At 42.7% G+C, this 22,248-nt stretch overlaps 1 protein-coding gene across 2 annotated transcripts in view; it reads left to right on the forward strand.

The window, feature by feature from the left end:
• Positions 1-22,248, forward strand: part of EGFL6 (EGF like domain multiple 6) — a 63,199-nt gene that overhangs the window by 34,353 nt on the left and 6,598 nt on the right. The window contains exons 6-10 of one of the 2 annotated variants that reach the window (XM_070502694.1): positions 3,150-3,284; positions 5,041-5,163; positions 13,676-14,002; positions 15,088-15,168; positions 19,628-19,732. In XM_070502694.1, coding sequence (XP_070358795.1) covers positions 3,150-3,284; positions 5,041-5,163; positions 13,676-14,002; positions 15,088-15,168; positions 19,628-19,732 — 771 coding nt within the window. The remainder of the gene's footprint in view (positions 1-3,149; positions 3,285-5,040; positions 5,164-13,675; positions 14,003-15,087; positions 15,169-19,627; positions 19,733-22,248) is intronic. The other variant, XM_070502693.1, reaches the window with a different exon arrangement.

Here is a 22,248-nt window from a genome sequence, read left to right on the forward strand (position 1 = left end):
TTTGGTCAATCCAACACTGATTTATTAGTTATTTTAAGAACGCAGAGGGAACAATAAGCCAGCACGAACCTTCATGTCTAACTACAGATCCAAAATAACAACATAATATCTATTTGATTTGACATCTGAAAGTGAAGGCAAAGCCTGAGTCTTTTTTTTTATTAATGTTATGATGGATTACAAGCTTGTGAAATTTCAGTTGTACATTTTTGTTAGTCATGTTGTGGGTACACCACTTCCCCCTCCGTACCCTCCCCCCACCCCCCCTTTTCCCTGGTAACCACCGATCAGATCTCCTTCTCAATATACTAATTTCCACCTATGAGTGGAGTCATATAGAGTTCGTCTTTCTCTGACTGACTTATTTCGCTTAACATAATGCCCTCGAGGTCCATCCACATTGTTGTGAATGGGCCAATTTCGTCTTTTTTTATGGCTGAGTAGTATTCCATTGTGTATATATACCACATCTTCTTTATCCAATCATCAGTTTCTGGGCATGTAGGCTGGTTCCACGTCTTGGCTATTGTAAATAATGCTGCGATGAACATAGGGGTGCAACGGACTCTTGAGATATCTGATATCAGGTTCTTAGGATAGATACCCAGTAATGGGATGGCTGGGTCATAGGGTATTTCTATTTTTAACTTTTTGAGAAATCTCCATACTGTTTTCCATAGTGGCTGTACCAGTTTGCATTCCCACCAACAGTGTATGAGGGTTCCTCTTTCTCCACAACCTCTCCAACATTTGTCGTTCTTGGTTTTGGATGTTTTTGCCAATCTAACGGGGGTAAGGTGATATCTTAGTGTAGTTTTGATTTGCATTTCCCTGATGATTAGCGATGATGAACATCTTTTCATGTGTCTATTGGCCATATTCATATCTTCTTTTGAGAAATGTCTGTTCATGTCCTCTGCCCATTTTTTGATCGGGTTGTTTGTTTTTTTGTTGTTAAGCAGTGTGAGTTCTTTGTATATTATGGAGATTAACCCTTTGTCGGATAAGTGGCTTGTAAATATTTTTTCCCAATTAGTGAGCTGTTTTTTTGTTTCAATTCTTTTTTCCCTTGCCTTGAAGAAGCTCTTTAGTCTGATGAAGTCCCATTTGTTTATTCTTTCTATTGTTTCCCTCAACTGAGGAGTTACAGTGTCCGAAAAGATTCTTTTGAAACTGATGTCAAAGAGTGTACTGCCTATATTCTCTTCCAAAAGACTTATTGTCTCAGGCCTAATCTTTAGGTCTTTGATCCATTTTGAGTTTATTTTGGTGTGTGGTGAAAAAGAATGGTCGATTTTCAATCTTTTGCATGTGGCTGTCCAGTTTTCCCAGCACCATTTGTTGAAGAGACTTTCTTTTCTCCATTGTAGGCCCTCTGCTCCTTTGTCGAAGATTAGCTGTCCATAGATGTGTGGTTTTATCTCTGGGCTTTCAATTCTGTTCCATTGATCTGTGGACCTGTTTTTGTACCAGTACCATGCTGTTTTGATCACTGTAGCTTTGTAGTATGTTTTGAAATCGGGGATTGTGATTCTGCCGGCTTTGTTTTTCTTGCTCAGGATTGCTTTAGCAATTCGTGGTCTTTTGTTCCCCCATATGAATTTTAGGATTGTTTGTTCAATTTCTGTGAAGAATGTTCTTGGGATTCTGATTGGGATAGCATTGAATCTGTATATTGCTTTAGGCAGTATGGACATTTTAACTATGTTTATTCTTCCAATCCATGTGCAAGGAATGTTTTTCCATCTCTTTATGTCATCGCCTATTTCTTTCAAGAAAGTCTTGTAGTTTTCATTGTATAGATCCTTCACTTCCTTGGTTAAGTTTATCCCAAGGTATTTTATTCTTTTCGTTGCGATTGTGAATGGGATAGAGTTCTTGAGTTCTTTTTCTGTTAGCTTATTGTTAGTGTATAGAAATGCTACTGATTTATGCACGTTAATTTTATACCCTGCTACTTTGCTGTAGTTGTTGATTATTTCTAATAGTTTTTCTGTGGATTCTTTGGGGTTTTCTATGTATAAGATCATGTCGTCTGCAAACAACGCGAGTTTTACTTCTTCGTTACCTATTTGGATTCCTTTTATTTTTTTTTCCTGCCGAATTGCTCTGGCCAGCACCTCCAGTACTATGTTGAATAGGAGTGGTGAAAGTGGGCACCCTTGTCTTGTTCCTGTCCTCAGAGGGATGGCTTTCAGCTTTTGTCCATTGAGTATGATGTTGGCTGTGGGTCTATCATATATGGCCTTTATTATGTTGAGGTACTTTCCTTCTATACCCATTTTACTGAGGGTTTTTATCATAAATGGGTGTTGGATCTTGTCGAATGCTTTCTCTGCGTCTATTGAGATGATCATGTGGTTTTTGTTTTTCATTTTGTTGATGTAGTGTATCACGTTGATTGACTTTCGGATGTTGAACGCAAAGCCTGAGTCTTGATGGTTTGGTGAGCATAGCTGTCAGCCCCTCTGTGATGAGACTCGCAGTGGCGGAAGGGGAAGGAGGCCTCTTGTCTGCTGAAGTCGTATTGTCACATCATTCTGCTTGATCCACAATGTATGTTTAAGTGCATCCTTAGGAAACCCCATGTCTGCGATTTGGGTCAATATTGCAGGACTTGGAGGAGCTTGCTAATGAAATAATTCTTTCATAGAATGCAAGATTTAAATGTGTATTTGGTTTGCTTAAAATGTAGCTATCTGACTCTACTTTCAAAAATTGTATATGCTATACAATATACATAGCTGGAAAAATATTAATTCGCTCACCATTCGCTCACCAAACGTGTAATGTATATATCCCAAGTACCAGACATATGCTCCCTGCCCCAGAAGAGCCAGGGCCTAACAGGAAAGATATGAATGTAAGTAGTGACATTACAGTAAGATAACGTCTCTAAAACAAGATGGACAAAGTGACATAAATACATAAAGAGAAGAGCTGTGAGTGTGCCTGGGGAATCTAGAACACTTCTCAGAGGGTGAGATGTTGGCATCAGAATCATCAGTTTTCCAACAAAGAAACTGCATGTGTACACATGTGTTGTGTGCATGCTTGCATCATGGATGTGTACTCGAGTATGTGTGCACGTGTATTTCCGAGGGAGGGTGCTTGTTTTGCTATCACTGACACCTGGTTCTAAATCCTAGATATTGATGAATGTGCCTCTGGTAAAGCTGTCTGCCCCTACAATCGAAGATGTGTGAACACATTTGGAAGCTACTACTGCAAATGTCATGTTGGTTTCAAACTGAAATATATCAGTGGCCGATATGACTGTGTAGGTAAGATTTGGCGGCACTTTTTCCTTTTTTCCTCTCCCTACCAAACTTGTAGGCTTTCTCTACAGGTATTTTGATGTCAATTCAGTCTATTTCAACAATCTACTGTACTGATCAGCTTAACAACACAGAAAAAGGTAGATTTTTTAAAGTTTCCGGCATTTAGGGAACTCCAGTGACATGAATTACGTGAAATCATCTTGAGATGATCTTTTGTGGGTTTTTTACAAATTTGACTGGTTTTGTTTTGTTTATATTTTTCGTTCTATCTCCAGGTACATATGTGAAAATGGGAGCAATAAAGCAGTTTTTATGTTTGATAAATGGAAGAATAACAAGGCCTGTTTCATCCTGATCTCAGTGATCTGTCCAGGACAGTTTCCATCAGGGGTGGCTATAGAGAAATGTATGAAGGAGATGAAGGCACATGCTCTCTCCTCTCTCGTCTTTCAGCCCTTTCATGGTTCAAGCTCCACATCCCCTAAAATGTTGCCTGTCCAGGGTCACCAAAACCACTCTCTGATAAAATTCTGGCATCACTCAGCATTGGCCTGATCTGTGTGAAATAAAATGACTTATCCCTCAGTGAAGGCATTCCAAGTCTCAATGAGCAAGTGCAGTGGGGTATTTGGGGAGCCCTTGGACGCATTCCCATTGCCCTTGATGTAACATGGGATGGGGCCTGTCCTACGGTGAAGGGAAATTTGGGCTCCCTGTAGATTCTTATTCATATAACATGTGTCACAAACGTGTGTGCCTGACGTGGAAAGCTAACAGTTGGGAAAAAAAGTAGGATTTCTTTCAACCCTACACTCAGAGCTTTCCAGGACACGTCCTGTGTAATTGTCTTGGGGCAACACTTGGTTTTGAACCGTCTTGTAAAGTGTCCACAGCTCTTCCCTCAAATCTTCACAAACACAAATTGCGTCCTAAACAAGCTTGTAAAATCCCCATTTCTCCTGGGCTTGGACCCAATGCCCTGCTGCAGACCTATCCAGCTCTGTAATCCAGTGATGCCGTGTCACAGAGTAGTTCCCTGATACCCAGAGGGAGGTCCCACAGGACAGGGTGCGAATGCACATGGAGAGCTGCCAAAGGAAACAAGTCTTTGTGATTTTTAAAGTGATTTAGACTAGCATCCAAGTTCCCTTTGTAGCTAAGTTGAAAACAATAGGCTCTTTTGTGTGCATATGTCTACCAAAGCGAAGCTAGAAAGTGAGGTGAAGAAGAGGGCTAATAAACCTCTCACTTGGGTGGAATTGGGCGAAGTTTCCTAGTCGAAAGCCAGCAGACACGCTCAGACCAGCCTGACCTCACTCCTGGCAGTCTTTGAGCAAAATGCCTGTAAATTCAGATGATATCAATGGTTCCTAGCCCACCTCGATCTTTGTTGATTAGGGGCTCCAAGTCCTTCCATGTATAGAATTTATTTTCTGATACTGTTGTTGAGTTCTAAATTAGATGCCAAAGTTAAGGAAAAAACCAGAACACCCTCCAGATTTCACTGGTGTTGATAAGCAGATGAGATTGCTGTAGGGGAGGCGAGCTGCAGACTCACTCCCTTCATACTGGGCAGGCGGGCGTCTCCAGGGCTCTGGGCCAAGGAGCTGGGAGCTTGAAACACCGCTCAATTCTCAGGCCACACTTGGTTTGTTGGCAGGGTTGGGTGCTTGGCCCTGGGGTTGCTCAGGTTTAAGGGATAGTCTTTCAGCAAGCCCTGTTACCACAAGGTTGTTCACGGGACTGTTCACATTTTCAGATGTAAATGAATGTGCTGTGAATACCCATACATGCAGCCTCTACGCCAATTGCCTCAATACCCAAGGATCTTTCAAGTGTAGGTGCAAGCAGGGATATAAAGGCAATGGGCTTCAGTGTTCTGGTAAGTAGCATTTAGTCATGGCGTCTCAGCTATTCCCAATAAAGCATGTTGTCCACGTCTCCTTCCTCCCCTCATCTCTCTCTCTGAGTGTGTGTGCATGTTTGAAAACTTAACTCTGCCTCAGCCTTGCCTTCTCTGCTAATCGGACCACATCTCCAGTACTCTCTGAAGTTGTAGGCACTAAGCTTAAAGAACAGCAAGGGTTCTGGATATTTTTCTGGTCACAACATATTTTCAAATACTGAAAATAAGCTTTAAGGTAAAATGACACTGAGCAGATGTACCTGTCGGGGTTGGCTAGGTCATGGTGCAATAACAAGCATCCCTAAGATGTCACTGGCTTAGAACCATTAAAGTTTTTTAACCATGTGAATCAGGACTTTTTACAGAAGCACAGTCGAAACAAAGTATGATGAAGCTGACGTCATTTTATCCGTCATCCTCAAACCTGGATTCACATTTTTAATGTATAGCAAAGAGACCCATTGTTCTTGCTGGTGAATTTCTGAATGCTTAGGTGGTAAAATCTTAAATTTATAGACCAGATGTATAACAATAAAATGTCACTGCCGTTAACAGCAACAACAATAATAATGGTTTCTTTCTGGCTTGACCTATGTCCGAAGAGAGTTGTCAGGGGAGTTCTCCATGTAGTCACTTAGGGACCAGGCTGACGGAGGCCCCGCATCTTGCCGTAGCACGGTATCAATCAGAGTCTTTAGGGTTTGTCACAGCAGAGAGAGAAGCATGGACGATCACGCACCAGCTCTTAATTAATTCAGCTTAGAAGTACAGGCAAAAAATATAATCCTGCTGTGTGTCCCCAAAGAGAAGAAAACTGGAAATCCTGATGAGCACCCAGAATGTCTACCAAGGCCTGCCAGCAATGGTTATGGTACAGTCACTCCCCTGGCAAACAACATGTCACCGTGTTTCAGGTCATCCAGGTTGATCCCTCTGGTCACGTCCCTGTGTGCACTGGCTCCTTGTCTGTCTAGATTCATTTACTGCCCTGACTCTACTCTCTTATATACCCCTTAGCAGAGTTCCCACAAGTTCCAATAAATATGGCTGCCAATTGTACCTTGACCTGCAGCACATCCCATGCCCCCATCTGGCCAATGCTCCTGATGACACAATAGAGCAGCCTCTCAGTGATGGCAAAAGTCAACTCTGGATGGACATTGAGCAGCACCCCGTATTAGGTTCACAGTACCACAGTGGGCTGTGGGTGAGCACCACTGGACAGGAGTGTGTGCAAAAGAATAGAATCAAAGAGGGGCCGGCCCTGCAGCCAAGTGGTTGAGTTGGGGCGCTCTGCTTCGGCAGCCCAGGGTTTCGCTGGTTTGGATCCTGGGCGCGGACATGGCACTGCTCGTCAGGCCATGCTGAGGTGGCGTCCCACATGCCACAACTAGAAGGAACCATAACTAAAATATACAACTATGTACTGGGGGGGATTTGGGGAGAAAAAGCTGAAGAAAAAAAAAGATCAGCAACAGTTGTTAGCTCAGGTGCCAATCTTTAAAAAAAAAAAAAAAAGAACCAAAGAAAATGAGTCTGGAAATCCAATTCTATGAAGAACCGCCAAAAGAACCAGGCTACATTAAGTCTGGAAGAAAATATAGTGTGGAAAAGCATAAATTATGACCGTAAATTTTTTTTTTGACAAGGACTGCATTTTATTTCCCAAAGACTAAATTTCATTTACTTCGAAAAAGACTTAATCCACAATGTGATTGCTTTCATAGCAATGTTGTTTTCACTCACTGTGGTACCACGTAAATATTTTAAGGCGTGTGAAATAAAAGTGGCTTCCGTGAGTCACTAAATACATAATATTGTATGTCAACTATACTTCAATTAAAAAAAAAGTGGGCTGGAAATGAGATTAAATGGCCATGCGGTCTCCAGCAACTCCTTGCTGTAGTTTCTCCCTCTGTATGGATGTGCCCTTGATGTGCTTCTAGAACTTTATTCAAAGAGAGAGAGAGAGATGGCTGCCTGTGTAGGGCTGTGCATGGGTGGGTTGGGCGGAGAGATGCTATAAACTTGAGAGGCCCCCAGAGAGGAGACTGAATAAAGTGGTTTCCATATTGGATGAGTGGTCGAGGGCTCCTTCACCCCACCAAATCTGACATGTGCATCCCAGCCTCACTGCTCTCGGGCCGTGTGGTGTAATGGTCGACAGTCGCTCAGGCTCAGGAGCTAGGAAGACCTGAATCAAAATCTGACTTCTGCTCCATACTGGCTGCGACCCAGCAAGTTTCTTAACCTCTCTAACTCAGTTTCCTCCTGTCCAAAATGGTGCTTATGGTCGTCCTATGGTGGGTGCTCGTAATGGGCCAGGCCACAGTCCCCTGGAGCTCACTAATTTCAAGAGGCGGGTGGGCAGTTCCGTGCATATCTCTAGCCCCAGTGCAGTGGACTGTCTGCATTGTGGCCTTGCAGCTTTCTCTAGAAGGCTCCTTTCACCCCTGTAGGTACAACCCAGGGATAGGGGGAGTTAACCCCCGAGGACTGCCCTCATCTAGTGGGGGACAGGACTCTGGAGAAATACCCCAGCTTCCGCTTCGCAGGTTGGGACAAAGCTGAGGTATGTTCTCCATTGGTTCCCAGATGTCCTCAGCAGGACTGAGCCCCAGTTTCCCACACTGATTACCTGCCACTAAGGCACCATTTTCCAGCTTTTCTCCCTTCTTGTCTCACTGTCCCCTCTGCCCCACTTCTGCCTCCTGGAATCACCTCCCGTATAAACCACCTGCACCCAGATGCTTGTCTCAGGTTCTGTTGGGGGAACCCTCACTGGGACAAGTACCTCCCTCCTCGGTTCAGTGTGAGATTGGAACAAGGTAAATATAGGTAGAGAGCTTAGTTCCGCTGGGCACGCTAGATGCTCAGTAGAGTTAGCTGTGGTCGTTACTGTTACTAGCACCATTTTAAACAGCTATTTATTAAGGGCCAGCTACTCTTTACTCCAAAATTCTGTACAAGTAGATAGAAAAATATCGTGCATACAAAAAAAGATGCCTCAGGAAAACACTTGTGGGCAACTCACCTCCACAGACCCACCCCTGCCCCCAGGCCTAAGAATTGAAGAGATTAGGAAGAACTGCCCAGAGAAAACCCGGAGGCATCTTCCTTCCTGGTCATGGAATCCCCTTGAAACTACAATGTGTTATTAATGTCCAATGAAGGCAGCATCTTGAAGCATGCATTTGGGCAGCTGTTTGCGGCCTGTGTTTTCTATATATTGTAACCCAGTGCTTTGAAATTATAAACCCCACATCAACACAAACATTTCTTATGTCAAGAAAACTTCTGTTTCTCTTTCACCATCTAACTTTTAAGTGTATTTTGGGGTAAAACAAATTTTTCTTTTTCTTGTTTTTTCTTTTTTTTTAAAGATTAGCACCTCAGCTAACAACTGCTGCCATTCTTTTTTTTTTCCTGCTTTTTTTCTCCCCAAATCCCCCCAGCACATAGTTGTGTACTTTTAGTTGTAGGTCCTTCTAGTTGCGGCACATGGGATGCTGCCTCAACGTGGCCTGACGAGTGGTGCCATGTCTGTGCCCAGGATCCGAAGCAGCGAAACCCTGGGCTGCGGGAAGCGGAGCGCACGATCTTACCCACTTGGTCATGGGGCCGGCCCCCACAAATTTTTCTTTATACTTTGAAACTTTGAACTCATCACAATGTTCTGTTTAATATCTAAAAATAATTCATTTTATTACCATCCATTCTGCAGCTGAATTCTTTAGTCTTTCACCAGAATGTTTTATTTATTTATTTATTTATTTTGAGGAAGATTAGCCCTGAGCTAACTGCTGCCAGTCCTCCTCTTTTCACTGGGGAAGACTGGCCCTGAGCTAACGTCCGTTCCCATATTCCTCTACTTTATATGTGGAATGCCTACCACAGCATGGCTTGCCAAGTGGTGCCATGTCCACACCCGGGATCCGAACTGGTGAACCCCGGGCCACAGAAGCGGAACGTACAAACTTAGCCGCTGGGCCACTGGACCGGCCCCAGAATGTTTGTTTAAAAGAGAGAACTGTCTTTGGGTCATTCGCTCTATTACTTGCCTAGTGCTACCATTTTGCCTTGATTCTCTATAAAATAAACAGCCATGGCTCTGTTGAAAATTGATCTCAACAAAGTCTTGACATGCATTGCTTAAAGGATGGCCAGAAATCTACCCGTTTGTGCATAGAAAAGTTATACAAACAAAAATGAGAGAATCACATGCAATTAGCATCCTGCATTGTAAAATGTTAAACAGTCATGTGTCACATAATAAGGGATTGCATAAGACTGGTACCACATAGCCTAGGTGTGTACTAGACTATACCATCTAGATTTGTGTAAGTACACTCTGTGATGCTCTCACAATGACGAAATCACCTAACAATGCATTCTCAGAACGTGTCCCTGTCGTTGAGCAATGCATGAATGTGTTGTAAAATAACATTTGTATGCACATGAATTGCTATTATAGAATATAGAGCATTGATATAGCAACTTTTATTATGAGTTCCTTGTTTTTGCAAAAATCCAGACTCTACGTTGCAATACAGAAGAGGAGTTAGCAAATTATCCTTACACACCATCTGTACCCAGAGAAAAAAACACCCTAAATGGAGATGTGTGTGGTTAATTTTTACTGTTCTGATGTATATGAGTATTAATAATACACTGTTAGATAATTTAGTCTTCATATGACAATAGCCTTACCTCATTCTAAGAAAATCAAAACTTTGACATTACTTGACTTGGGTAGTAACAGTCAATTTAGGAAAGGACGCTATGTCATTTAGTTACCAGGAGCAAAGCTTCCCGAATCAAATTACCTTGGCTTGATTCCTGGCTCCCCAGCCTACTACCTGTGGACTGAGAACAAGTTATTTAGCCATTCAGTGCCTCAGTTTCCATATCTGCAAAATAGAGATAATAGTATCTGGCCCATAATATTGTTTTGACAATTATATGAAATAATCCTTACTCAATAAATGTCCATATAAAAGGCTTAGTTCCAGCCCAGAATATATTACATGCTCAATAATCTTGCACTAATAGTAGGAGTAATAGTGGCAGTGGGTCAAAATTCAACAATTATTCCCATTGAAAAGCAGCTTTCTTAGTCCTTGGAGATATGCTTCTGATTTGATTCAGTTTATATAAAGCATATTCAAGAATGCAGGTGTTGCTACAACCAGGCCATTCCAAATTTTTCTTTCTTTCAATTATCACAAACATTAGAAGTGTGGAGCTGTGGTCTGGACATTTATTTTATTTATTTATTTTGCAGGGAAAGGTTCCCCCTGAGCTACAGCTGTTGCCAATCTTTCCTTTTTTTTTTTTTCTTCTCTCCAAAGCCCCAAGCATGGTTGTATATCCTAGTTGTCAGTCCTTCTAGTTCTTCTGTGTGAGCCGCTGCCACAGCACAGCAACTGACAGGTGGGTGGTGTGGTTCCACAACCAGAAAATGAACCTGGACCACTGAAGTGGAAAGTGTGGAAATTTAACCACTAGGCCATCAGAGCTGGCTCTGGAAAAAATTTTTTTAACGCAGTAAAAGATTTTAAATGTTCTGGTGATGAATTCTAAAAATAATAGCAAACAGAGGCTGAATATATGTCAGGCACTAATCTTAGTAATTGACATGTATTTGCTCATTTAAACCTCACAAAAACCCTATTCTTATCCCAACTTTATATATGGGGAGACTGAGGCAAACAGAAGTTAAGTATTGGTTTGAGGACATATGACCAGAAGACATGGGAGCTAAAAGTCAAATCTAGGCAACTGGGGTCCAGGGCTGTGTGCTTAAACACAGGATAGGTGTGTCCATGACCGATGGCTACTCCCCCTGGGATAGAGATCTCTCCTGGGCCCTTTCCAGCAAACTCTCCTGGCTCAGCTTTTCTGCCATCCTCGCTCCTTCCCATTTCCTGGGTCCCATGGAGCAGTACATTCCTCACCCACGATTAAGCCTCTCCTCCCAGGACTGTCCAAAGCTCAGGTAAGAGGAGTGTTTCTCCTGCCAGATGGTAAGATATCATCTGGTGAACTATGCACAGGTGAATGGATGTCAACGTCATATTTCTCCTGGGGAAAATGTTCACACATAGTGATCTTCTCTAAGTAAAGTTGGGATTTTCAGGTAGGTAGAATCTTTTGACGAAGTGGATATTTAGAGAAATCTCAAATCTCTCCCAAGAGAAATTGTCAACTTCATTTACAAAAGACTGGCCTGTGAATCTGAAAACTCTGAAATTCCCTGTTTTTATGTCTGAGATCCCCAAACATGCCAAAGACCCTCCTACAGCCACTTCCTCCCACATTTTTATATTCTCAAAATGATGTTGGAATAATCAAGAAATGTTTAAGAGAAACAATCATCAGTTATGTCAGATTTGCAACAGCAATACCTACTAGATAAAGCCAAATCTATCCATTTGTAGTCATGCATATGCATAGCTTTTTTTATCCTTGCCCCAGGTCTCTCTTTACGTACTAAGGGAGTGAACTTGTTGACACCACAAAGGTTGTGATGCTTTGATTTTTTTTTTTTCTTTTAATAGGAAAAATCGAAACTTCAAGGCAGAAACTGAAAACAGATGTTTAGGTTTACCTGGTGTGGGTTGAAACCCACTCCTCATTATCTATTAAAGGTCCTTAGTTTTATGTTACTGATTGCATAAAGGAAATTTCCAGGGAATGGTGGTTTCCTGTTCACTTTTTTTTTCATGCTGGATCCTGGGAAAAGATTCAGGGAGCTGTGGACAGGATTACGCAGTGGGGCCCCCAGAGGAAGATGTTTATATGATCAGCATGTTACAATCAAAACTTAACGTGCAACCTCTGGCAAAGAAGCTGAAACAGCCCATCTGAAGGTCGGGAAAATGAGGAATGATGCATTACTCGTATTAGTAGTGGTTGGTTTTGAACCTATAACTACAGGCTGTCACATTGATAAATAGCTAGAACATTTCGTTGAAAAGGGACCTGTAGCTCTTGTCATAACAGCCTTAGATTGATTTCAAAGTAAAAGCAATGTATTGATTAAGAGCATATATATTTTCAAAGCATTTTTCTATCTCCTTTTGATTACAAAATATCATGGACTTGTTTATTTTTCTACCACTTTGGTACAGATTGAATCAGCCAAATGATGGAGAAGGAACTGAGCAGGAGAAAAGATGAAAACATTGCCAAGGAAAATATTCTAATAAAAATCCCAATCCAATTTCTTTTTATAGTATTCTTTTTAGGCACTGAAATTGATGTCTCCTCCCTTATTTCATTTCCCTCTAAAGTATATCCAAGTAGTAGAATTGAGTGAATTGGTTCAGATGTTATTAGACCCTTTCTTGCTTAGTCTTAGACTAGCACATGCCTACATATTTTATTAAAAATATATATATATTTGATTTTAAAGATCAGTGTTTTTAATTTTTTTAATTACTTTTTTGCATCAATTTGATATTCTTAATTATCGTGAGTAGATCTCTAGAAAGGGCGCATGCATCTTTGGATTCTAGTGCTCAAGGAATTTGAACCAGTCTCTAGAAAAGTAACCCTTAACCCTAAAGCAGAAATAAACCTGTCATGGAAATAGGACTGGAAAAAGAGTCATTCATCTGCTTTACCCTGAAATCCTAGCTCTGCCCCTGCCAAGCTGAGTGACTTTGGGCAGCTCACTTAACATCACGCAGTTCCCTCATCTACAAAACACAGATGTTGGGCTAAATAACATTTTTTCCATCTCTTGAATTCTTCTACACTAACATTTTCCCCCAAGGGTCACTGATCCATTGTGGGGTATGAGGAATCAACCCAGAGGTACATTTTTAAAAGCGATTTAATCCAGTAGTGAGAAATAGGACATGAATAAAACAGTAAATATAGAAGCCTCTCTATAAATATTGAATAAATACAATCATTTAGCTTTAGATAGTTGATTGAGGTGAAGAAATTCAAAGGGGAGAGAGAACAGGGAAGAAAAATTAGATAGGTATACATTGAACCATAAATCATCATTTTTGTAGGTCACAATGGCCCATTATTGGCAATTTATATGGTTCAGGCTAATGCTATAGCTGTAGTCTTTGAACATCAAATTTGGACAAATCTATAGGAGTACCTGGACAATATTAGCTTTGGAGAATACCAGCATGGAAGCAGAAAGGTTAGAGGACTCTGGAAAATCCAGCACTTTGGGATCTGTAGCCCAACTCGGTAGGAGCAGGTACTGCATTATAGTAGTCCCTGAAGCAAAACAAAAGTGTGTCCTCTCGCATTAGGTAATTAAGATACTACCGGAACCTTGGAACTGCTTAAAACAGATGCAAAAATAGTTCTTCCTAAAATATCAAGTGGGAGAGCTTCATCTGAGTTGGTTCTGAAAGCATTCGTTTACTGCACTTTAACACTCTACATGCTCCATTTTTTGTGAGTGATCTAATCATCAGCCAATGTGGAACTTCTCGCCCGTTATTGTTTGTTTCAGTTATCCCTGAAAATTCTGTGAAGGAAGTCCTCAGAGCACCTGGTACCATCAAAGACAGAATCAAGAAGTTGCTTGCTCACAAAAACAGCATGAAAAAGAAGGTAAAAATTAAAAATGGCATCACAGAACCTTCTGGGACTCCCACCCCTAAGGTTAACTTGCAGCCCTTCAACTCTGAAGAGAGTGTTTCCAGAGATGGGAACCCTGATGGAGATAAAGAAAAGAATGAAGAGAGAAAGAAAGAAGAGCTGGAGGAAGAGAAAAGAGATGAGAAAGCCCTGAAGAACCATGTGGAGCAGGAGCAAAGCCTTCGAGGAGATGTGTTTTGTGAGTATCACTTTTGTTTTTTAATACATTTTATGAAAAATGAATTGTGGTTTCTCCTGGCAAATGAAAGAAGAAGAAAAGAGGTTTTGTGCCTTAAGTAGATGGGTTCGGCTCTAAGTCCTAAGAAGCAGGGTTCTCCATAAGGTCTAGAAACTTACATCTTCTGCAGATAGGAAATCAAATTTGCTGCTGTGGGAAACAAGGAGGGCAAGTCCTTTCCCCTTACCTGGGAGGTTTCCTGTTTGATGCAGACAGACACTCTTTCCACTCCCAGCCAAGTAAGCCTGCCTGTCCTGCAAGCACAGTTGTCTGGCTTGCCAGCTTTCCATGAAGTGCGCCCCCAAACCAGAGAGACCCTCCCCAGGTGGATCTGCCAAGGTCTACCTTTTGACTTCTTGAAGGCACTTTTTACAGTCCCACTCAATGAAAAGAGGATTTCACAGTTGTGTGGTTATGATTTAAAAAGCCAAAATGGACAATTGTAGGGAGGAAAATTCTATAGTAGCGCTTAAGCTTAAGTTTTCTACATGAACCAGAGAACTGCCCTTTTCAGTGGTTGCTGTGCAGAAGCCACTGTAAGTCTTAGCCTCTCCAGGACAGTTTCCCTATTAACCCACCCTGGATCCCCCCACACTGAGACTTTCCATTTCATTCTCTCCAGAACCAGACCAAAATCATCTGCTGCTCCTTCTGTATTTTGCCTTGTCTGTTCTTGGCTCCATGCTTGTTGGATTTAGCCAAATGAGAATAGACACAGGCCCACCTATCCAAGAACTAGCATACCAATGACATCTCCCTTAATAGAGGATGAAAAATCTTAAGAAAGTATGTTTCCAAAACCTGCTTAGAAGGGACGTGTTCCTAGTGTAGCTGCTTAGGTCAGCTGGGGGAACCTTTGGACAAACATGCTCTAGATGAGGAAACTGGAACCAACATGAATGCTTCGCAAAAGGTAGGGAAACACTACTCTAACGTTCTGTAAGTAGAATACATGCTCAAACCCTCTTTGCTCAGTCTGTCACTCATTCCTTCTTAGCATGTGAGATTTTTGGGTTTTTCTTAACTGACCAAGTGTTCTTTATTAGCCCCTAAGGTGAATGAAGCTGGTGAATTTGGTCTGGTTCTGACCCAAGGAAAAGCTGTAACATCCAGATTGGAACATAAAGGTAAATAACACTTTCTGCTAAGTTTATGCTCTCTCACAGAGTCCCATGTTGTTTTCATTTCTTCATAGGATGAGATGATTGTTTATGAGTCATTGCTTCATTCCTAAAGACCAAGGGAACAATCGTTACATCATGACACACAGTGCCAGTATGAAAATAGTAGGTCTTTATGTGATTAGAACCAATGGATTACAATATAGTAAGGCTATTGTCTTCTCTCCACAACTCCCACCTGACACCTAGAGTAAAGAGTTGAGGCTGATTGTATGTATGGAGATGGGAGAAAATGCCTTGTTTGCTTCAACTCCAATACCCGAGAGCCTACAACCTGAAAATCACCATGTACTAAAATCTGGCCCAAAGTGCCTGTGTCAGTTACTTATTGCTGCAATAATGCTGTGTAATAAATAATCATAGACCCTCAATGACCTACAGCAATAAATATGTATCTTTGCTTATGAGTCTCTGGGTTGGCTGGCCAGGTCTGCTGATCTGAGCTGGTCTGGGTGGGGCTCACTCATGTGTCTGCAGTCAGCTGTGGGCCTGTTTGGTGACTTTGCTGATCTTTGCTGTGCTCTCTCACATGCCTGGGGCCTCAGTTGGGACAAGTGGGCTGACTCATGTGGTCTCTCATCCTCCAACAGGCTAGCCAAGCTTATTCTCATGATGCGGTGGCAGGGTTCCAAAAAAGAGAGCATAGACACATGGGCCTTTTGAGGTCTAGGCCCAGAACTGGCACATTACTTCTGCCATATTCTATTGGCCAAGGCAAGTCACAAGGCCTGCCCAGATTTAAGAGTTAGGGAAGGCGCTGCAAAGTTATGTTGTGAAGAACATGAATACAGGGAGGGGTAAAAATTGGGACCATTTTTGTGATCAATCTATCAAAGTCTCATAACCTGGAATGTCTTAGGCATGATCCCTAGTTCCTCTGAGTTCATTTAGCACTTTCACTACCCATGACAAATTGTATGTGGCAGCTCTACACAGGCATCAGGGAAAAGCCCACTTAAATATTTATCCCTTTCACTTGGTGTACATATGAATGGCTTGATCTTCTCTTTCCTTTTCAAACTCTCTTTCACTTACCACTATACATGTTCTAAGCTTGTGCTAATTTAATTCCCTTTTGTGTTTACACCATGAGTACATTCTCCAATTCTATCCCTTTGGTTTATAGGACAATCTCCACCATCAAGAAAATACCTCTCTAGTTCAGTTCTCCAAATTTAATCTGAGAAGCTTGTACTAAAAACTCTCCAAAGGCTAGTGACCTATGACCCAGCTCCTACAGGCATCTTGTTTTCCTCCATATTTCTCCTAAGTGGTCTATTTTTATTTCTCTGCATCAAACATCTTATTGCCCATTTTCCTGGTTAGGAAGAAGATGTTTCATAGCTCAGGGGATAAGCTACGTTCTCCAAGTGCTCAGAACTTCTGCCCCAGCTCTGCTTTACACTTGCTAAGTGACATTAATAAATTATTTGACTCCTCTTTGGATCCCCAAACTGACCAGGTCTCTTACTTTATTTTCTTCCATGATCCTTAGTGAAACACAGAAAGTTGACAATTTTGCCTAAGAACATATGACTCTGTGATTTCAAAGGTCCTTGAGTAAGTTGTCCTGGAGCACTCAGTCTCAATTAGAAGACTCAGGTGGGCACCCCGACTCTGCCACTTGCTGTTTGCCTTGGGCAAGTCACTAGACTCGTGATGCCTCATTGCTTTCATGTGTAAAGTTGGAATAAGACCAACACTCCTCTCTAAGGTGCTGTCTTAGGCTGGGTTCCTCAGAACCAGACCCTGAGACAAGAATTTGAGTGCAAGTGATTTATGTGGTTTATCCCAGGAAATAGTGGTTGGGGAGTCGGGAAGGGAGACGACAAAGAGAAGGAGGCCATAACGGGTGTGGTATCAAGCAAGTTTCCACTGTGGGCAACTGGAGCTCGATCCCATTGGGGAACTCTGGGAGCCAGTGGTGAACACGCGGCTCAGGATTGCCCTCCTGGAGGGGCAAGGGAGCTAAGGTATTTCTACGCTAACTCCCATCTGACATTGGTTGAAGGCTGCTCCCAGGAGGGTGCTAATTCCCTGGCGCTCCTGGCCTGCCGTAAAAGCAGGGAGGGGCACCACTGTGGCAGCTGGACTTCCATCCCAGTTGGACACCCTGCAAGACTGGAGAGAACCTGGATTCCAATCTGACTTCAGGTCCGTGTCCAATTCCAGCACTTAGTGTTCCTACCCATAGGCAAAGAAAAGGAGGTCTCCATCTACCAACTCCTGTCCATCACTGGTGGAGGGCTCTCCCAGGGACAGAGCTCCCTGGTATTCTGCTCTGCCTGGCTTAGGCCAAGCATGCTCCAGCCAGAGAATACCCTCATGCAGAAAGTGGTGGGTGTTTGCAGTGGAAAGCCATGTGTCTGCTAGGGAATATAAGTGCTGACAGATATTGGTGCAGCCCCAACAGCATCTGTTTCAGGGGTTGTATGCATTCAATCAGAGAATGTATTTGAAAATACTTTGCAAACCATAAAGTTCTATACAAGTGAAGTATGGTGCTCATGAGCCCAAAGCCTTGAGTTTTATCTCCTTAAGGAGTCATTAGCTGTATGCTATTCCATTGTCCCAGTTGACATTCCCAGTCTCCTGCATGTTGAGGAAAGGGGGGCAGGGGTTGGGACAAATGTGCCACCACAGTTAAAACCAACTGAAAAGTTTATGTTGCACTGTTTGTGGGCTGGTAACCTCAACTTCTCCAACTAGCAATAACACTCACTAAAGAATACTGAAGACTGGAAGCAAGTATTACTTGGCATCTTTTAATTTTAAAACTGAGACTAGAAATAAAATATCTTCACTGCAATAGGGAAGAATAGGGGTTAAGACGGAAGGAAAGTGAGGAAAGAGGCAGGGTGTCAGTGCTGGCTTAGGATCTGGGCAGCATGGACAGCCCCGGATGTCAGTCTGATTTAGGATTCAGGTCCAGTTCCAGCACTCAGTGTCTGCAGGACTTGGACAAATCACTTATGACCCTCAGTTTTACTTTCCTGAAAATGGGTCTGACTGTAGAATTTTTGTGATAATCAAATCAAGTGATGTAATGTATGTGAAAATATTTTGCAAATTGTAACAAGTCAACAACCAGCTGCTCCTGCTTCTCTCTTGAGCTTTTTTTCCCCTTTTTTGCCGTTCCTTTATTCCTCAGCATGAACTGCCAAAGCTCCAAAATCAGAGCCAGAAGCTGGCATTGGTTATAAACAGGAGTATCTCAAACTTCCCCCTCTTTCCCAGTGGTAGTTTCTGTTATCTACATCAGGGGTCAAAAGACTTTTTTCTGGGGGCCGGCCCTGTGCTGAGTGGTTGAGTTCACACGCTCCGCTTCGACAGCCCAGGGTTTCACCAGTTTGGATCCTGGGCACGGACCTAGCACTGCTCATCAAGCCATGCTGAGGCAGCGTCCCACATAGTACAACCGGAAGTACCTACAGCTAGAATATACAACTATGTACTGGGGTGCTTTGGGGAGAAGAAGAAAAAACAAAACAAAAAAGAAGCTTGGCAACAGATGTTAGCTCAGGTGCCAATCTTTAAAAAAGAAAACTTTTTTCTGTGAAAGACCAGATCATAAATATTTTAAGCTTTGCAAACCCATACAGTGTCTGTTGTAACTCCTCAACTCTGCCATTGTAGCTTAAAAGCAGCCGTAGGCAATATGTAAATGAATGGGTGTGAAGTGTTTCAATAAAACTTTATTTACAAAAAACAGCGGCCAGGATGTTAGTTTGCTGACCCCTGATCTCCATAAAAGTAACCAGAGGCACTGGTTCAAAACTCGTACTAGCTGGCCCTTACTCCATACAATTGTGAGGATTTTATTAAATTAACGTTTGTTAAGTAGAGCCAGCCGAGTACTGGGTGGTTCAACAAAAGACCACAGAAGGAATTGAAATAGAGAAGTTTATTACTCAGAGTCCTGGAGGAAGTACATGGTGTGCCTTGAGGGGCCACATGGAGAGGGCACGGCAGGGTGCTTACACAGAAAGAGGCAGGACCTGGGGCCCACACTTTTATTAGGGTCTGTTTGTGGAGCACTTTGGGGTTCCCTGGCTAGGCTGGATTGTTAATTCAAACCAAAAAGGATCGGGGTTTGGGGAAGCCTAGAGGCGGGTCTTATATCTAAGGAGCACACAAGGGAAGGCCCTCGGAAGCAGGGGAGACTGTTTATTACAAGGGCTGTTGGAGAAGTCATAGCAGGAACTTACATTTACTTGTGACTCTGCAGGCGCTACTATGAGGTCTCTCAGCTGCTCGGCTGAACACAATGGATGCACCAATACCATGGAGTAGCTTAGCTAAACTCTCAACAGCTACTGAAAACATGGCATTGCCTTCCAAAGCTCCAAAGGTTAGACGTTTTTCTAATGCTCTTAACGATTATGAAATGCACTCTTTTTCTTAGCAGATTTAAATGTCTCAGTTGACTGCAGCTTTGACCATGGGGTCTGTGACTGGAAACAGGATGTAGAAGATGATTTTGACTGGAATCCTGCTGATCGAGATAATGGTATTTAGATTTCACTGTCTCATGTTCCGTGATACAGCACAGGTAAAGAAAGCTCTCCAACGGTGGGAGGGTTGTTATTCCTATCGCTTGTTAGGTCAGGGTTGTTTGTCATGGTTGGAAACTTTTAGACCTTCCGAAGTCTCCCCTGATGAATGACTAATTTGGTTCAGCATATATTCTCCTCCTTAATCCCACTCCCACCCACCTACCCCCACAAGGATGCTCCAGCAGACCTCATCTATATTCACTCTCCTGCTGCTGAGAGAGAGATATTGGAAATCATATAAGGTTTAAGAGTATTGGGGAGAAGGTAGAAAGAAGTTGATCCTTTTCCCCTATTTCCTAGCAATGGTGCTCTGTAGTTTTTGTTTTGTTTGGGGGGGATAAATCTTGAAAGGAAATATGACTTCTATCTAAACCTGGAGTTTTAGTGGAGTCACCCCTCAAAGCATCAAAACCATAATGAGTTGGGGCTGGCCCAGTGGCGCACCAGTTAAGTTTGCACGTTCCGCTTCTCAGCAGCCCCGGGGTTCACCGGTTCGGATCCCGGGTGCGGACATGGCATCGCTTGGCAAAAGCCATGCTGTGGTAGGCGTCTCATGTATAAAGTAGAGGAAGATGGGCGTGGATGTTAGCTCAGGGCCAGTCTTCCTCAGCAAAAAGAGGAGGATTGGCAATAGTTAGTTCAAGGCTAATCTTCAAAAAAAAAAAACCATAATGAGCATCAAATCAGCAACCTGGACTCCTGGACTGAACTTTCCCTTCTGTTGCTTGAGGATTTCTCTCCACTTAACTTTGGATTTTTCTCACCCTCAGCTCTGAGCTGCCTACTTAAACACTATTGATGGACCCTAGCTTTCCTTTTGGGCAGAGCGTTTAGCTGGCAGATCCCATTTGGAGCATAAATTGAATCCCTGTCTCCCAAGGCTGACTATATAATTAGAGACAACTGTTACACCTTCAGGGACTCCAGTTCCTTACCAATCAAATTATTTATTTGGGGATATATAGGCTCAGCCCTCAGTTAAAAGATCCTTCTTCTAGATCCTTCCTCTAGACTAATTCCTCCCTGAGATCTTTTCTTTTACCTTTTTTTGAGGAAGATTAGCCCTGAGCTAACATCTGCTGCCAATCCTCCCCTTTTTGCTGAGGAAGACTGGCCCTGAGCTAACATCCGTGCCCATCTTCCTCTACTTTATATGTGGGACGCCTACCACAGCATAGCTTGCCAAGCAGTGCCATGTCCGCACCTGGGATCCGAACTGGTGAACCCCGGACCGCTGAAGCACAATGTGCGAACTTAACCACTGCGCCACCAGGCTGGCCCAAGATCTTTTCTTTCAAGCCCTCACCTGCAATCAAGAAACCTGGATATCCCCTAATAAAAATTCCTTTTAGAACTTGGGATTAGGGTGGAGGGGTACATCCCACACAGCAAAGTTGTATGAATGGGACTCTTGCTAAAGATTCAGAGCAAGCACGTGGCAAGTTTAACCAGACCAGAGACAGTACATCTTTGGAGAAGCTATCTTGTTGATAACTAACCTGAGTTTCTCCTTTCTTCCATCATAGCATCTCCAGATGTATGTCTACCAGAGCTATCTCACACTGGGAGCCCATAGGTTATCCCAGGATCTCGACCTCTCCCACAGTCAGCAATGTCTTTAGTTGAGTTTTCCACCAATGGGAAGTCCCCTATTTACAAACGCCCACTTCACAAATGACTCTGGGGTTCTCAGCTTTTGCATCACTCAAATCATACTCCCTCCCCTCCTGCACCTCCATGAGATTTCTTGGTGGGCTTATCTTTCCCTACAGCATTAAATATAAAAAAGAAACATGGGATGAATCAGCATTATTAGAAGGATCAAATCCCAAGGACAGATTACAGTGGGCTTTAGCTGAGAGAGAAAGGGAACCTGCCACAGTGGGTCACAGAAGAGAGATTGTAGCTGGTAGAGTTGCCAGATAAAGTCTAGGCTGTCTAAATTTCAGATGAGCAATGAATGGTTTTTAGTATATCTCAAACACACTGCTTATGTGAAATTCAAACTCCACTGGGCATCCTGGATTTTTATTTGCTGAATCTGACAACATTATTAGCTGACTAATAATGTTAAAAGACTGGGGGAAGAAGACTGGGAAGTCTCTGGGTCCAGTAGAAAATTAAGGCATTGTCAACCTGCATCCTGCAAGCATGTCCAGGAATTACACCAGCAGAAGATGCCACCTCACCCCCGGTGTCTTCCTCCCAGCTTCTACAGGAGTTCCTCCTTCTCATCAACTTCTTCAGACCCCACTGCACGAGAGTTTTTGCCCAAGTTAATCAAAGGCACAACCAGAAGATTGGAGATGAGCAAATGTTGTCTGCAATGGTTAAAAGATACTTAGAAGATGGGTACTTAGAAATAGAAGGAGATGTGTTCCTGCGTCCTAAATCAGAACTGGGAGTGATATGTTACACATGGTGGTTGAGCTCCATGAAACCATTAGTACAAATTCATGCATGTTGTGAA

The sequence above is a fragment of the Equus asinus genome, chromosome X, assembly GCF_041296235.1.
Source record: "Equus asinus isolate D_3611 breed Donkey chromosome X, EquAss-T2T_v2, whole genome shotgun sequence".
Classification (NCBI taxonomy): Eukaryota; Metazoa; Chordata; class Mammalia; order Perissodactyla; family Equidae; genus Equus; species Equus asinus.